Genomic DNA, 19,388 nt, shown 5'->3' on the forward strand with positions numbered 1-19,388 from the left:
GACTTCTGGGTGGAAAAAAATGATTACATCCTCTGTGAATCGAATATATATATATATATATATATATATATATATTCTACATGTAGAAGAGCTGTATATTCAAGCACGCTTCTTAGATGTCTGTTCAAATCTGGAACATCTCTTTAGAATGGTATTTTTGACACTGAGGAGAAGTACATTCAGGAGTTAAACATCTGAGATAAACACTGAGAAGGGTTTGGACACCAGAGATGAATGAAAGATCTTAAACAGCCATTAATTTAGGGGTTAGGGGAGGATAATGGGGAGACAGGCAGAGACACTTTCCCTGTCTACAGGCACGTGTATACACAAAAATCATATATATATATATAATATTACATATATCATATTTATATAGCTCTTTGGGGGAGCTCTTTAGATCATCACAGAAACTTGTGTTGTGACATATATATACTAACATATTATTATATATAATATTATTATACATATGATAATAATATTATATATATGTATGTATAACAGCATATATTCTTGTGAGATCAGTCAACAAGCAATCATTAGACACTTACTATGTTCTAGGCGCTGGTAAATGCTGAACTAATACCCTGATTTTAGAGATGTGGAAACTGACGCTCAACAAAGTTATTCCATTTGCCCAGGGTCACACCAATAACAAGTTTTTATGATGGATGGTGAACCCAGCCTTCATTCTGCCATGTTTCTTCACCATAAGTAATTTACTCTTTCTCCTTTCACTTTTTCCCCAAAAGATTGACATAATTTTGATGAGGTTATTAAAGCACCATTAATTGGTCTTAGACAGCAACAAGACTCTATATGTGTTATGTATACATATATATACATACACATATATACATATATAAAATTTAAATGCTGTTTGAATAGAGATATGGAGTAATGAAGGAGGGCTGATATCCACTGTAGTAGAAACATCTGTCTCACATTTTTTGAATGGAGTATTGTAGTGTATTGAGTCAGAAATAACAGGCTTCATACCAGCTGGATGGTCCTAAGGGATTAATTTAATGTCTCAACCCTCCAAAGCAACAATCTTTGACCACATGCAAAGAGTTTGCTGATTTGCACTGGTTAAGTTTTCTCACTCGGGGGATTTCCTATATAGATGATGTCACAAGTCACTCAATTAGTTCTCTAAATTAAGGTATAGCCATGTCATAATGTGTACAATACAGAGATTTCTGAAATATATGTACATGTCCATTTAAAAAATCATATGGTATTTGCATGGACCTTGTAGGCAATTATTTTACAAATTAAATAATATTTTTTATCAAAAAGCAAAAATATTGCTTCTTTTCTATGTTTTGTAAGCTCAGAATTTTGTATACCATTTTTCTTAAAATGAGATACTGTATATTGCAGTTTTTATAGACAGGAGAGAAAGTCTTCTCTGCAAGACCCTGTGAAAAATCTATTTTTTGGAACCACCCTGATGTCTTCTTTAGGCCAAAAGAACTATTGAGGCATCTGTTAGAGAAATAACTGCCTGACTTGCAGTTTTCGAGCACAGCACTGGGTCACTCATACACTTCAGAAGAAATCAAGCTTTGCTTTTTTCAGCTCCAGGAAGACCAGTTAATACCAGATTCTGTTGTCAGAATGAAATTGGGTGTTGGAGTGCATGATGAAGAGATTCAGGGAGACAATGAGCTGGGCTTGAGAGCAGAGTTAAGGAAAAGACTGATGTCCGTTTCTTCAGTAAAGGGACAGAATATATCAATAATAACATTTCCTTAAGAAAAAAATAACTTCAGAAATTGACAAATTTTCACATGAAAATTTTATGGAAAAGGCAATTTCTGCTACAATGACGAATTACCATCATACAATGTCCCGTGTGTAGTACTGAGTGGATGGATAACTTAGATTACAAACTAAATATTTATAATTCGTGAGAGGCCAAAGATTTGACTTCAGCAAATAAAATTTGTATTCATTTCTTTTCAAAGCTGTGCTTATGAGGCAATAACTAAGATAGCCACTTGAGGGCAATACTGTAATTTCTTTGGTTTTTCATGTAACTAGGAGATTGCTACTAACTGCTCCCCCCACCCCAACCCCACAAAAACACAAATTCCAATCACATATGAAAAAAATTGTTTGAATTTGCAGCACCATTTTTATGTGCAACCTAAGAAATAGCTGCATTTCCTTTCAAATGTACAATACATATAGTACATAAAGAAAATATAAGTAAGGTTTTTTTTTTAACCTTACCCCCACTAAAGGAACAAAAGAACCAATCTTTCTTTTGACACACAAATATTTTCCCAAGTTAGCAGACACTGATGAGATATGTGCGTTGGAGTTCTCCAAACAAAGAACAGAGAGAAAATTATTATTATTAACTAACAATAATAAATATTTAGCAAGCAATAAAATTTCCTGGGGGAAATAATTTCAATGTACAATGAGGATAAAAGATCATATGCCACCTGTCTTCTGTCTTACATACATAGTCTTTCATGAACTTAGCTTTTAGGATAGCATTTCTGGGAAATTTTTGTTTTCTCTTTTATCATTATAGCTTTTTTATTTTTATTCATTTATATAAAACTTTTATTAAAAGCTATACTTGCAGCATTTTAATGAGGTAGATCATAATTCTATGCTGGAAGAAACACAATTCTTTAAAACAGGGTAGACTGATCTTCTTGTAGGGAAGAATAGAAATATTGCCAAATCTAATATAAAATCTGTTGCTAGCTTTTTCCCTATCTACCAAAAAAATAACATTTAATGGCTTTTCTTATATCCTTTCCACATATCAGTCACACTGAAAACTATCCATGTCTCTAGAAATGCAAAGGGTTTGTTGAAGAATGATCTGATATCATCATTGGATATTATCTATGGAATAAGATACAAACTCATTTGTCTGGTATTTAAAGGTGTGTGTGTGTTGTTGGTTTTTTTACCATGACATTCCAACCTATCTTTCTTGCTTTATTGCAGTGTTCCCTTCACATTCAATGTAGCCCTGCTAGATGGCTCAGTAAATAAAATCTTGATCTTATATTGCAAAAGATCTGAGTTCAAATCCAGTTTTAGACCTTTATCAGCTTTCTCAATCTACTTTGCTATTAGTGATCTTTCTCCTTGATATTCTAGAAATACTTTTCATTTTCTTTGTACATATTTTGTTTTTATTCAAGTACAAGTTGGCCACCTCAGTGGAATGTAATCACCTTGAGGGGAGATGGTTCTGTGTTTTTGTCTTTGTATCCCTAACACTTATTAAAAATCTGGCAGCGGGCAGCTGGGTAGCTCAGTGGAGTGAGAGTCAGGCCTAGAGACAGGAAGTCCTAGGTTCAAACCCGGCCTCAGCCACTTCCCAGCTGTGTGACCCTGGGCAAGTCACTTGACCCTCATTGCCCACCCTTACCAATCTTCCACCTATGAGACAATGCACCGAAGTACAAGGGTTTAAAAAAAAAAAACAAAAAAAAAAAACAAAAAAAAATCTGGCATCAAAGTTAGCACTGAATAAACACCTGATGAATTTAAGTAATTATCTCTTCCCTTTTCCTGAATTTTTATGATATTAAGTCTGGTTAGTTCTATCACTACAACTTCCCCTATATCTGCTCTCTTCTCTCCACTCTACAGTAACCAATCTAATTTAAGCATTCATCTCCTCTCTTCTATATTACTGTAATAGATAGACTGATAAAGTATTTATTGTTGTTATTCAGCCATTTCAGTCAATCACTCTTCATGATCTCATTTAGAGTTTTCATGGAAAAGATAATAGAGTGATCTCCCATTTCTTTCTCCAGCTCATTTTACAGGTGAAAAAACTGAGGCAAATAGGGTTGTGATTTGCCCAGTGTTAAAAAGCTAGTAAGTATCTCAGGCTAGATTTGAATTCAAGAAGATGATTCCTTTTGACTCCAGTTCTGGCACTTTGTCCACAAAGTATTTTCTCCTTGATCTGGAGTTCTGGAATTAGATTAACATATTCCTGGGAGTTTTTATTTTGAGATCTCTTTCAGAGATATAAGGTAAAGTCTTTCAATTACTATTTTCCATCAGTTTCTAGAATATTAGGGCAGTTGTCCTGAATAATTTCTTAGAAAATGATGTCCAGGCTCTTTTTTATCATAGTTTGCAAGCAGTCAATAATTCTTTTTTTTAAATTTAATAATATTTATTTTTTAGAAAAGTTAACATGGTTACATGATTCATGCTCTTACTTTCCCCTTCACCCCCTGACCTACCCCCCGCCCCCATGGCCGATGCACATTTTCACTGGTTTTAACATGTGTCATTGATCAAGACCTATTTCCAAATTGTTGATAGTTGCATTGGTGTGGTAGTTTTGGGTCTATATCCCCAATCATGTCGACCTCGACCTGTGTGTTCAAGCAGTTGTTTTTCTTCTGTGCTTCCACTCCTGCAGTTCTTCCTCTGAATGTGGATAGCATCTTTACCATAAGTCCCTCATAATTGTTCTGGATCCTTGCATTGCTGCTGGTACAGAAGTCCATTACATTCTTTTACCACAGTGTATCAGTCTCTGTGTACAATGTTCTTCTGGCTCTGCTCCTTTCGCTCTGCATCAGTTCCTGGAGGTCTTTCCAGTTCACATGAAATGCCTCCAGTTCATTATTTCTTTGAGCACAATAGTATTCCATCACCAGCATATACCACAATTTGTTCAGCCAATTGTTTCCCAATTGATAGGCATACCCTCATTTTCCAGTTTTCCTGGAGGCCTTTCCAGTTCACATGGAGTTCAGTCAATAATTCTTAAATTATCTCCTCTGCATCTATTTTCCAGGTCAGCTGATTTCCTGATGAGATATTGCACACTATCTTCTTTTTATCCATTCTTTTTTAGTTTCTTTTATTATTTGTGATGTCTCATGAAGTCATTAGCTTGACTTGTCCAATTCTGATTTTGAAGGAATTATTTTCTTCAATGAAATTTTGTACCCTTTTTATCATTTGACCAATTCTGCTTTTTAGAGAATTATTTTATTAAGTGAAGATTTGTATTTCTTTTACTATTTAGTCAATTCTGATTTTTAAGGAGTTATTTTCTTCAATTCTTTTGTTCCTCTTTTACCAAGCTATTGTGTTTTCATAATTTTCTTGCTTCATTATTCCTTTATTGCTCATTTAATTTTTAAAATGTTTTTTGTATGTAAAAATAATTCCTCCTTTAGTTCTTCTAGAAATTCTTGCTGGGTTTGTGCCCAATATACATTTTTAATTTGAAGCATTTATTTTTTTTTTCACATCATTCTCTTTCTTTTTTTTTTTTTCTTTCTGAATTTGATTCTTTGAACTTCCCTGTCATCACAGGAGATTTTTTTGGTCAGGCTCTTTTTTTGTTTGTTAATTTTTTCCAGTCTCTTTCTTGATTTTGAACTTTATATCAGTGTTGGGCTCTGTTGACCTGGAGAATTGGGAAGGTCACTGTCTCAAGTTTCAGACTTTTTTTCATTCTGCTCTTTTCATACCTAGTTCAGAGGCTCTGTAAATTTTCAGTGCTTCTGAGGTAGCATGATCTGAAGAGAAGTATGATTAGTACTTTCCTAATCCTCATTTTGTTCTTTACCCAGGAAAAGTCCACAAATGTTAGCATTCTTCTCTGTACTAGAACTGTGACATAGAACTGGGTAATGATCAATGAAGTTGCTAAATGGCACCTGGCCCTGAAACTAGTCTTTGTATAGGGATTCTCTGCAATATTTTTTAGACAAGGAGTCTCATCCCCATTTACAAAAAGCATTAATACTGTTACTGTGGTGCTTCTAAGGCCCACAGCTGGTGTGGCCACTACCCTTAGTTCCCAGTCAGACTCCATTCTAATGCCACTGAACTCTCCCTCCAATCCTGTAAGTTGTCAGAGATGGAAACATGTCTCACTCAGATCTTTTTTTGGTTATACCACACTGAAATTTGATTTGATATATTTTAAAGTTTGAGGAAGGGAATGTTGCAAGAATTACTCTAGAATACTTTTTCTACTCCACCATCTTGGCTCTGGCTCTATCATTGAATTTCTAACTGTAGAAGAGGAAAAAAAAGAAACCATCAATTGAGGAAGTTCAGGTAATCATCAGAATGAATTTAGACTAGCTAAAAAAGCTCTGAAGAAGTCTTGACTTCTTTACAATTCTTCCTATTACTAATCTCTTCTTTCTCTATCCATAAATTCTTAACTTAGAGTTTATTAATCTGGTGGTTTAAAATACATTTTGATAAGTATATTTCAATATAATTGATTTCCTTTTTAATTCTGCATATTTTTTATGCTTTTAAAATATCATTCTGAGAAGGGGTCCATGACACATCAAAGATTATAAATAGCTGATAGAATCTAACTTACACCTCAATGCCATATTTATCTTCCCATTCATCAAATCATGTCATTTTCCTGCCAAAACATCTTCAGGGGCTCTCTGCTACTAAGTCATATTTAATTCCCTGGATTTCTCTGAGCAATCTGACTCTACCGTACCTTTCTAGGCTTATTACTCACATGCTCTTTATTCCAGTCAAACAGATTTACTCACTGTCTACTAAAAAAGAACACCCTATTTTTTATGTTCCCCATGCCAAGAAGACCTTTTTATTTCCCTTAGAAACCCATATCTGCTTATTGATATCCTTACTCATCCCTCAAAGACCATGAACAGAAAGAATGCTGGACCTTACAGTCTACTGGTCTAGGTTTGAACTTAAGCTAATCACTTAGCTCTGTAACCATAGGCAAATCATGTAAACTTTCTGGGCTTCAGTATCTTTTCTTCTGAAGTAAAATGGTTGAACAAAATATCTTAGAAATCCCTTCAAAGTTTAATTCCTATGAACATATACAAAGTTTCCCTCCATTCCCCAAACCCCTGAACCCAAACGTCAGCTGAACATCCTCCCTATGTCAATTTAAACTCTCATGGCACTTGGCATGCTTCTTATGCACTTATCATAATATAATTTGTTTTGTACTTATCAGCAACCATACTTATCTCTCCTACTAGATTATAAATTTCTTGAGAACAGGGCTCACTTATTTATCTTTGTATCTCTCCCAGCTCCTGGCACACTGTACTGCACACAGTATATGGTTCGTTGAAAGAATGAACAGATGAATGAATGAACTTAAAATTGAATTCAGCTATTATCTAGCTAGGTGTCCTTTCTCAAAACCAAGGGGAAAGTGAAACTGCTAGAAGATTTAAGCAAAACCTCTTCTTTTACCTGAATAATACAGGTCATTTAGTCAAAGGACTAGCTTAACAATTTTTCAATTTTTTGTGGTAGTGGAGTAATCAGTTTTCTATCTTTATCTCTCTGTGCCCTAGAAGCTCTATCCACTAAAGAAATTATAGGAGGTGCCAAAAATGTAAAGATTGTCATATATAGGAGGATTCAATTTTCTGTAGATATTTAAAATCTATTCAGATCATTTGAAGTACTGCTGAAATGATTCTCCTTGCCCCACTGCCCACTCTGTGCTCATCATTCACTCTTAACACTTCCTTCATTTCTATAAACTTGAGAACAGTGAGGTGAAAAGCAACCCAAAAAAGATGGTCCTTCAGTGAAAAAACAGAGAAGAAAATAACTTACATAGATTAATTTGTAATCCTTTATCTAAGCCCCCAAGGCTTACAAAATTGGAAATTTCAGCTGGTGGAAAGGGCAATGTTTCTTTCTGGGCAGTCAGCTCTGATATTTTTACACTCTTACAAAAATTAGTCAACTCTGTTGGCTTTTAACATATTTTGACCAAAGGACAAACACAAAAATAACACTGTCATTACCTTTTCTTAAGTTCAATAGGGTATGAAAGAAGTAAATTTCTTACCCTAAGTAACCTTGAAGACTTGAGTATCATATTTTTGCACATTTATAAGATAGTTTGCCTACTTGTTTATCTTTGGAAGACTAAAATTAGTCACATAAATGCATTAATTTGGGTTATAACTACACCTAACTATAATCAAGAATTAATCTAAACTGAGATCTCACTTTGCAAACCTTATATTACGTGTCAGTAAAAGAAAATGTTCTTCAATATTATAGCAAGCCAAGCTTTAAAGCCCCAAATCCAGCAAAGATGCCATATTTGTCCCAATATTGTGATAAGAGATGTGAGAGGATACTCCAGCCCTTTGTGAAAATGGGAGGTCCACAGACATTGAATATTGCACATTTTCAACTTTTTCAACATATCATTCAGTTGTGCTAATTCTTTTCTTTTTTTTGTACTTAATATTTTTTATGTGGGATGGCTCTCTAGGAATAGGGAAGGAAGGAATAATGGGATAACAGTGAAGATATAAAGAATAGATGACATCAATAAAAACTTATTTAAAAAATAATAAGCAGCTTTGTCTGAATCCACTTACCTGAGGGTAAGTTGATACAGGGGAGAGTAAGCCCTCCCAAGGTATTAAGAAAAAAATGTATTTCTGTCTTGTTATTTCCTAGAAGTAAAAACCTCTGCATACAAGCTAATTGATGCTAATTGGTTAGATGGAACTAGGAAGCTAATTACTGGTAATTAACAGTGTGTGGGGGGCATGGGAATGAGTACTTGAACTAATAGTATTAGAAAAAGGCACTCCCAAGTCCCTCAGAGATACCCCCCAAGAAACCTGAAGGGAACCAGTCTTGCTCTGAGAGTTTGAGTCTAGAATAATCATTATACTTATATTCTATCATGGAGCTTCCCTTAATCCTTTAACAAAATTATAATATTTATTAAAGCCTTAATAAAATGGGTGGAATATAAATAACTGCAGGTAAGATACTCTTTTTTCTTTTTTGCTTTTATAACTAAGTGTTTGACTGATGCTTATGGAAAGAACAACCCTTTGTGTAACAAAATGATCAAAAATGAATCCTGTGAAATTATAATGATAAACCTTGCCCTCAAAGCAGAGCTATGAAGAGGCAATTCCTTCCCATCCCCACCCACTCACACTTTGCAGAGGTAGAGAACAGTCAGTATAATCATGGATGTATACATTGCATATAAGACTTTTTTGACATATGTTGATCAGCTTGGCTGAACTACATTTTTCTTTCTTTAAAATTCTCATTATGAAGAATGCTTCTCTGAAATGGGCTGAGGAAGAAAGATATAGTGGGAAATGTGGGTTATATAAAAGCAAAAGAAATCAATAAATTTTATTTTAAGAAATAAATAAATGCTGAATTTAAAATGAATTCTTACTTCAGTATTTCAAAAGGTCCTTGCTATTATAGATAGGAGTTTTTTCCAATTACTCAGATTATGATTCCAGATCACCCCTTCTCCTTAGCAGATGATCCTCTTGAGGTGCTCTGCCCAACATAGTGATGCTCCTCTCTAGACTTCAAAGGACAGACATACAGTGTGCTGTGGGCCAAAATGGAAGCCATTCCAGCTTAACAGAAACTGCTGGAGCTTGCACTCCATAGGGATAGCTATCAATAACCTCCCAAAAAATGAGCTGCAGACTATTAAGATAATATGAAAGTTTGCTCCAGATCAATAATAATGAGAAACAGAAATTAAAGAACTCTGAGGAGTCTCCTCATATCCAGCAAATTGGCAATAACAAAGATGGAAGTAGTGTTGGTGGGGTTGTTGAAGGATAAACAGTACAGATGAAACTGTGCTTTTCTCCAACCATTCTGAAAAGTAATTTGGAATTATGCTAACCAAGTGATTAAAATACCCATAACCTCTGCACCAAATATCCTGCTGGTAAGCGTGTTCCCCAAGGATGTCAAAGATTTAGGAAAAAAGGTAAGGTAGAAATAGAGATTTTTAAAATGCAGAATATTTTTATGGCAATCTTTGTAGTAGCAAATAACTAGAAATCAAGTAAATGTTCAATGATTAAAGAATAGTCATATAAACTATAGTACATAAAAGTAATAGGATATTGTCATGCTATAAGATATAATGATTATGAAGAATATAGAAAAAACATAGGAAGATAATTTTAAGTTATGCAAAGTGAAGTAACAAAATCAGGAAAACAATATGCACAATGACTATGACAATGTAAATGGAAAGAACAAAATTCAAACTGAATGCTATTTGATTATAATCTCCAAACACGGTCTCAAATAAGAGAGATGAGACTACACTTCCATTCCTTCTTTGCAGAGGTGGTTAACTATGAGTTCAAAATGTTCTCTATTAGATCTACTTGATGGGTTGGTTAGTTTTGCTGAACTTTGTTTTTTTCCTCCTTTATAGAGTTTGTTACAAGTGATGGCTCTGGGATGGAAGAAAAGGAACTTTTTTTAAATGACAAAAAACACTTCAATAATTTTTCAAACTCTAGGTAATTTCCATTCCCTTGCAATGCACCAGAACAGAAATCACAATAATGATCAATTATTGGCCTATTTTTTTTGGCCTATTTTTAAAGAAAAATTTTTTTAAATCCTTCAAAATGGACAAGAGCTGTTGGTAGCACAACTGCTAATAGCTGATGCCTACTTTTGTACAATAACCTAAGTTCAGATGTTAGCCATTCAGAACGCATACAAAATTCTCATTAATAGCACTTGTGGAAATTATTCATATATCTCAAAACGGGTCTCACGACACTTAAAAGTATGATATTTTAAAGTAATCCATTTTTTATAGATCAAAATAATATGCTACAATACTAATAGCAGCAATACCTTCTTATAGTGCCTATTTAGAGTGTTCCCAACATTTTATTATCTCCATGATTCTATGAGAAAGCATGGCTTATCTAATTTCCCCATTTTCTAGAAGGTGAAGTGGAGGTGTTGGGTGGGTTGATGAGTCATATAGCTAGCCCATGGCAGGAACAAAACATGTATCTAGTACTCTTTTTCATCTCAAGTGTTGTCTCTACTGCACCACTACCAACTCGGATGGATTGGATAAATGGTAGTTTGCCATTATTTAATTTGTATGTGTTTTCAAATTTGAATGGATGGAAATAATTCTAGATATGCCCATTGACACCCTCTGTGATCACTTAAAATCATACTTTTAAATCAACACATTTATTTTTAGTCTAGGGTTAAATTCAAATATATGGAAGTTCAACAATATATCAACCCTTCCCAAAAACCCTATGGATCGTATTTTTATTCACATTCTTTCTATAAGTGGTATAAATCTCTTCTGCCTACTATAGGAGCAGTTGCCCAGTGACTTAGTACCAAGTCTACTTCACAGCTTTGGGCTTCAGCCCTATAATGAAGATCAGAGAAGAAGCATTTACTGGGAAAAGAACCCAGAGTGAAACTTTAGCCACATTTTAGAAGATGTTATTCATTGTCAGTCCCATGTGAGCTAGATCACCTAACATTATCAAAGGCGTTGCAAAAACACCAATTCCAAAAGAAACTAACATGATTTCAGGTTTTGAAAACTAAATCGGGATTCTGACTTTCCTGGAAAGGAGCCTCATAAATGATAATGTTTCCCACTTGCCACTTGTACTTCTCTCTTTTCCACACAGGGATCCTGGTTTCACTGACATGAGTGGGAATTAGAAGCACTGGAGATGGAAGACTGGTCCCCTGACAACCTTGCAGCAGTAACTGAGTACTGCTGATTTATGTCTTCAAGGTAAGCAGGGGGACTTGTTTTAAGGTGGGTTTTAATTAGAGAGGCTTCTCATAGACATCATCCTGGAGGAAAGGAAGCAATTGCTTGTGATTCCTCTTTTCTGGGATCTGTGAATATATTGGGGGAAATGCAGATATTGGTCTCTGTCTACTGCATTTATCAGAAACACACTTCAAAATCGCTGTAAAACAGTGCATTTGATTTAGAAATAGGAAAAGGGAAAAAAGAGATTCAGGCAGCCTTTGGGCAGAGTTAAATTCTTTTGTTAAAAAATCATCCCCACAGAATTTTTTGAAAAATGAATGCCCACAAACCATAATGGGCAACTAGATGGTGTAATAGATAAAGCTATGGGCTTGGAATCAAGAAGACTCATTTTCATAAGTTCAAATCTGGCCTTAGATACTGACTAGCTATGTGACCCATGGCAACTCACTGAACCATGTTTGACTCAGTTTCCTTATATGTAAAATGAACTGGAAGAGGAACTGTCAAACTGCTCCAATGCTCTGGCCAAGAAAACTCCAAATGGTGTCACAGAGTTGGATACAACTGAAACGATTCAACAACAACACAAACCAAAATAAAGTATGGGAAAAAGAGCACTGGCTCTGGGAAATAGGAGACTCGGGTTTTAGTTTCAATTCTTCCTTTATATAGCTATATTTCATCAGAAAACTCACCTAGGCTCAATCTCCTCAATTTAAAAATGTGATGTCTGTCCTTGGAGGTCTCTGTTTCCTTCCATTCTAACATCCTATGTTTCAAAAATGACTTCAAATAAATGTTATATAATCAAACAGTGACTTCTTTCAGATTGTCTCACCAATGGACAAATTAAAGCTATGTCTAGATGCCTTGCAGCAGAAATCTAAAATCATTCTAGCTATAATTTTCAAGTAAAGTAATCAGCTCCAGTCATATGTATGAACACTGACTGGACAGCCCATCAATTGTGAAGAAGGTCATGAAAATGGTTTCTTCATTAATGATATGTTCATTTTGCAGCTAGCCAAGGGCAAAGGAGTTCTGCTTTCTAACATTTTTACTGGGGTGCACAGAGTTTAAAACAGATAGTGGCTGCAGTCCTGCTTCATCCAGATTTTCATTGACATTTATGGGGGACCTGTACTCCCACTTAATATGAAATGGTGCTCCAAAGATTCCAGCTTGAATCCAGGAATCCCCAAGTGCTCAGTTTGGTTATAACCCTGGAACAACCTTTAATCAAATGGTCAAAAGTGACCTTTGAAAAGATTCTGATGCTGTTCTACCTCTAGAAATAGCCCAAATATTCTATTTTGGAAAATATGCTTTATTCATCCAATTCTTGAATAAATGGTGTTATCAAAGCCCCATGGAAATACATAGCATCCTTTCTAAAACCAAGTAAACTGCAAAAAGAAATATGATTTAATGTCATATCACAAACTATAGTAAGCATACTCTAAGACATAGCTTTTACTTTAATTTTATTTTTTAAATTGAAATGACCTTCAGAAAACAGCTAACTCTCAAATTCTTACTTCTTTTCATTTTATATACGTAAGATGTTGGGTTTAGAGTATTTTTCAACATTTAGTTAAATGTAGTCCTTTTTTCCCCATCATTTTCCAAATTTATATTTAAATTCACATCACTGTACCAATAATTCTTCCTATTTTCCCAACTCCCACTAAAGCTTTAGAAGATAAAGTATCACAGCAGCAGACCTGATTGGAAATAAATGAGCTCATAGTTATATCTGTTATTGCTTTCATTCCTCCTTCAGCTGTCAGAATGTTCTATAAATGACCAATGATAACCTGCCTAGCAGGCTTGCCTCAGTGCGCTCGGTACATAAACCCCTACTGATCTGACTAGTAACCTGGACCTTTAAATTCGGGACTCATTAGAGAAGGGGATAAAGTCACAATCCAAACTGCTATATACTTAAATGGTAATAGCCTGGCTCATTATTGCCAGGTTTTATATATACTCCGGGTCAAATTGTCTTCCTCCAAACATAACAACTGTATACGGTAAAGCCCTGATGCAACCTGGGTAGCCTAAGAGGAGTGTATTCGTCTTGCCTCCAAAAACCAGTGTTTCAAAAAGGTTTCGGCTGCATTTTTTTTCACCCCAAGGTATTGGGCAGAAGGACTGTTTGGAAGGAAGAATGGGTGATTTAATGAGAGCAAGTATAAGCTAGTTTTCTAGCAGAAGCCATAAATACTGGAGTGTGAATGAAATATTTTCTCATATGCTGGAAGCCTATCTACAGCATCAAGTAGAATTCTGGCATATTAAGGAAATAATTGCCCTCTTGCTCATTTACCATGGAAGCCTGCCTTCTGCACTGTCTCCCTTCGACAGCAGGCTTACCGTAATATACAGGAAATGTCAGCCTTACCCTGGAAAATACAAATCCCAAAGTGAGGAAAGGAATGAGGAGATTTGCATAATTTTCTGTACCACCACTACATCTGGCATTTGTCCCACAGGTACTAAAAAATGATGAATAAGAAACAATGTAGTGAATAAAGAATGGAAATCTAAAGGGAGCCAAAACATTGAAAGTTTTCTCTTCTTTTGTTTCCTCTTAAAGGAACAGGTCCACAAAACTCTAGGCTTTTTGTTTATTTTTGCAGATTACAAAGTAAAAGAAAAGCATTCCAGGGAGAAGAAGCAATAAAACAACAACAACAACAACAACAACAACAACAACAACGACAACAAACAATCCTACACAAGAAAGTACAAATTACCAGCTGTGACTCCTTAAAAGATTAGCTGAGAGAAAATTACACCAAAGATTCCCAACCTGATGAAGGAAAGGAGGATATTATTAGACTCTACTTTTCCACTATAAATAAAAAGGAAATATTTCCATTATTGGAGACGTCCGTGTCTCTCTTTGAAAAGGAAGCCAAATTATGATTCTCTGACTATAGATGTAAACACCAGCAAAGCTAACCCTGAATCTCAGAAGAAATGCTCTGGGAGGTTTGTTTATTTGGGATTTTTTGAAAGTTTTGACTGAAGATTCAAAATTTAAACTTGACCAATTTCCATATCAAGTTTACTGACTTTTGAACTCTGTCTTGAGACAGAGACAATCATCTACTCAGCGTTTTCTGTTCTTTATATTTGGTGGTCTCCCCTTTACCTTTTCTCTATTAAATATATATATATATATATATATATACATATATATATATCCTTTAAACTCCTTTTTCAGTTGAGGTGATCTGGTTTATTCTGAATCTAAGGAATTATTGAATTTTTTTCCTCTTTGAAAACATTCCCATCCCTCTTCAAAATCATGGCTAGCTAAATTATGTTAACAATTTAGGAAATCAAAACAACTGAATGTTAATTAAGGATCTATCTGGGGCAGGGCACTTGATATTTTACCAGATCTATGATGTTTTCAATGTGTTTTCCTCCTACTATGCAAATTACAATTTATTCAATGCATACCCATCTTGTATAGCTATTACTTGTGGCCACCAATAAATTCAGCAGGGGACATTCATCCAAACTTCTGAGGGCCATCTTTATATTCTCTTGATATTTTCCAGGATACAAATGAAGTATTCCAGAAGTCCATTAGCCATTCTTCATTCTTATTGTGTGGCTCGCTTTTTGTTCCAGTCATACATTTCTCTGAGGACATTTTTATAACACTTTCTGCATAAAGGATAATTCATAATGTATTGCAGTCTGATCATGATCACCATATGCCTCTCTATTGCCCTTTCAACTTTTGTTCTTTGGTGATTGTAGTATTTTAGGACTAGCAGTCAGATATTATCTTAGGGAGAAGTTGAATCATTTAAAAAATAGTACAATTGCCCCAAAACAACCCTGTCTACTTTATTCCTCCTTTTTAAATTATGGTGTCAATTCAGGATCCCTCTCTATGTCTATATCTATATCTATTTCTATTTCTATGTCTATGTCTATTTATCTATCTTTACCTATATATCTATCTATTGATGTATATTTATATTTCTATACCTAAAGATATAGGCACATTTATAGATATAGCTATTCCTATAGCTATATATATGCACACATATACATATATATATATACATATATATATATATATATAGAGAGAGAGAGAGAGAGAGAGAGGGGGAGGGAGGGAGAGAGAGAGATCTTGATATTGTATGTCTCTGAACATGAGTTCTATATATTATTCATCTGGTGCTCTATTATAATCTAGACAACAAGTATTCATCATCCATTTGGTTTTATTAAATTCTTTTTATATAACTACAGATCTTACAAAGGCATTTGTGTAATAGTCCAGTGCTTTATGCAATAAATACAATATAATTCAAAAAATAAGTATCCCCTAGAAAAGGTTCTCATACAATATTGGAAATCTTGCTTTAACTTGGATTTCACACTACTCCTCTCCCTTAAGAGTAAAGAGTATCTTTTTCGTGAGCGTTTATCTTCCAGTTTTATTATTGGTTCAATATTAATAATCAGAGATTTAAGCAACGAAATGAGTTAAATTGTTATATTTTTGATCCATCAATATCACTATGAGGTCTATACTCCAAAGATATCAAAGACAAAGAACATAGACCCATACATACTATATATATATATATATATACATACATACATACATACATACATACATACATATACTTGTGCATCTATGTGGGTAAGTGTTTGTTTGTTAGCAAAGAAGTTGAAACTAATGGGATTCCTGTCATTAGGAAAGTCCATAGGTAGATTTTGCCCTACAAAATCCCATGCCTTTTTATAGTCACAAAGAAATATATATAGTGAGATCGTGCATTTTCTATGCCTTTCAGTCAGTTGTGTTATGGTAAAGATGTGTTCTCTGGCAGAATAGCACCTGTGAAAGCCTGCTTATTTTCTTCTCATACTCCACTAAACAATGTCACTGACAGTACATAGATTATTTATCATCTCACCAATTTTAAATGGATGGAAAAGTTGTTAAAGTCATTGACATTTTTGGTTATCTTTTGAAGTAATAATATCAGAGGTTTTCTCATATCTGGAATTCTTTAAAACATGTTAAGTACATATTCTAGCACATTCTCAAAATTGTGTTTTAAGGACTTCTTCTGTGTATACTTCTTGTGTAGTCTCTTTTTCAATCTTTGATTTCCTTAGGACCATATCTACTCCCTCAGGCAGCATAGAAAGTGCTAATTTTAAAATCTAATTGTGCAATTCTGCTGTACTTGAAGGGCAAAACTCTACCATGTCTTTAATGTTCCATGAATGCTTTTAATTTCATAATTATAACAATATGATCACTGAATTCCCTACTGTGCAGGCTAAAAAAATTGATAAGGGAAAATAATTCTGCTTTTATTTTGCTACATTGATGACCATTTTTGTAAAAGATATCAGCACTATGCCTGAGAAGTAGTTTCTATGACAAGTCCAAAAAAATTGAACTAAAATGATGAGTTTAGAAAAAAAAATAAATATATCCCTAGTAGTCCCTAGTGAATGACACTTTCCAGGTCATTTCTGAACATGGTCTCTGGTTCTATTAAATGAAAATCTCTGCATGCAGCAATAAAAAGGCTGATTCTCCGTTCAATGGGAATTGATAATCATAAAGGTCAGAGAAAGGTTATTCAAGTAGTTTTATTTTTATTCCGTTCACTTTGAGCAAAATAACAGCTTTAATAGAAGTGTTACCTTGACAGTGAAACGTTTTTTCTTGGGTGGATTCCAAATGGTACCAGTTGAATGAATGAAGGCCCGCAGAGGCGTTAAAGATGTCACCAGCACATATGCTTTAATGATCACAGACAGGTCTTTGGCTTTAAAAAACTGCTTATGTGTCACAGGGGCTGGGGTTTGATTCCTGAAAAGCAAGAATAATAAATTCAAATTCGAAGCTTATTAGTTAGAGGCTGATTAGCAATTTGTATATCAGCTTAGGTGTTTAACCACCTTCTCCCTTTCACCTGGTTTTTAACAATGTTAATACCTGTTATCACCATTACCAGAGGTTGTATGGTGGCAGAGGAGACAAACCTTCCTCAATTTTTCTGTTCATGATAAGTTTGATAAAAGTAATGTGATAAGGTGTATGTTCGGGGGAGATAATATCAAATTTGAGGAATATTTCTAGATTTCAATTATTCGCGCTATGCCCAAAGAGCTATAAAACTGAGCCTATCCTTTGACCCAGCAACACCACTACTAGGTCTGTATCCCAAAGATATCAAAGATAGAGGAAAAGGATCCACATGTACAAAAATATTTGTAGCAGATCTATTTTTTTTACATTTAATCCTTTCATTTTTTCTCAATTACATTTAGCAAAAAGATTTGACTTTTTTTTTTTTTTTAATTTTGAGTTCCAAATTCTTTCTCCTTCCCTTTGAGAAGGCAAATGATTTAAAACACCGGTGACATTCTGTGGAAAGTGAGAGCACGTTTGTTAATGAGGGGATGGGCGAATAAGTTGTGATATATGTAATTGTGATGAAGTGCTGTTGTGCTCTAAGAAATGACTAAGAATGGTTTCAGAAGAACCAGAGAAGGTTTCTATGTACCAATGCAAAATGAAGTGAGCAGAACCACAGAAGCATCATATGCAGTAACAACAGCAAAGGAATGATGGTCAGCTGTGAAACAAAGCCGCTCTGATTAACTAACACAAGCCCAAGATAATTCCAAAGAATTCATGATGAAAAATACTATCTACCTCCAGAGAGAGAATTGATGCACTCTGAGTGCAGATTGAAGCACATTATTTTTCACTTTATTGTTCTTGCTTTTTTTTTTTTTTGCAACCTGCCTAACATGAAAATATTTTACATGATTTCACATGAATAATGGTATATTGTGCCTTCTCAATGGTTGAGAGAGGGACTAAAGGGAGAGAGAAAATTTGGAATTCAAAATCTTTTTTCTAATGAATGTTAAAAATTAATTAATTCAGTAATGGGCAAACTACGTCCAATGGGCCAGATGCGGCCCCCTGATATGTTCTATCTAGTAGCATGATATTATTCCTAATCTGACAAATACAATGAGTAGGATACAATACAATGAAACTTTGAAAGAGTTTCCTTAGAAACAGATTGACAGATGAGCATTTCCTTTCCTTTGGCCCCCTCTTTAAAAAGTTTGGCCATCACTGAATTAAGTAATTAAACGCTTTAAAAATATTTTGTTTATCCACACTAGCCATAAAACCAGAGTTGGGAGTGCATACCACAAAACATGTGATGCATATTTCTGAGTTATTTGGAATGACTTCTTGGCAAGTAATTCTTACCCTCTTTCTATGTATATATGTGTATTATATACATATACATATTTTCTGATATATATTCTTTGTCTCTGTCCCTCTTTCTTTGATTACATCAAGTCACCAATAAATTTATAGATTATCCATTAGCTAAATCCATCAGTAGAAACATACAATACCCCAAGGCAATTAAGTTTCTTCAATGCATATAATATTAAGAAAATTGAATTTTCCTTCCCAAAAGAAAATAGCAAATATTTCATGGCATTTGAGAAAAAGCAAATATACAGTTCTCACAATATATGTTCTCATAAGACACCAAAATCTAAAGAGTTATATTTTTTTCTGCACTGATGCTTTTTACTTAAAAAAATACAATTGTTCACTGTGAGTGGATTGCTCTTATTTTAAAATGAATATTTGTAAAGTCAATAATAGAGTCCATTTCTAATCCTATAAGCACATGGCTGCTTAGTGAATAAAAGCTAGGAATAGAATGGTACTCAATGATGATTAAAAAAAAAGGTGGAGGGGAAG

General features: G+C 34.4%; 1 protein-coding gene across 1 annotated transcript in view; it reads right to left on the reverse strand.

Annotated features, from left to right (window-relative positions):
• The window catches only part of CPED1 (cadherin like and PC-esterase domain containing 1), a 411,868-nt gene that overhangs the window by 251,749 nt on the left and 140,731 nt on the right, over positions 1–19,388 (reverse strand). The window contains exon 6 of the mRNA XM_044678790.1: positions 17,285–17,453. Within this exon, the coding sequence (XP_044534725.1) occupies positions 17,285–17,453 (169 nt within the window). The remainder of the gene's footprint in view (positions 1–17,284; positions 17,454–19,388) is intronic.

The sequence above is a fragment of the Gracilinanus agilis genome, chromosome 5, assembly GCF_016433145.1.
Source record: "Gracilinanus agilis isolate LMUSP501 chromosome 5, AgileGrace, whole genome shotgun sequence".
Classification (NCBI taxonomy): domain Eukaryota; kingdom Metazoa; phylum Chordata; class Mammalia; order Didelphimorphia; family Didelphidae; genus Gracilinanus; species Gracilinanus agilis.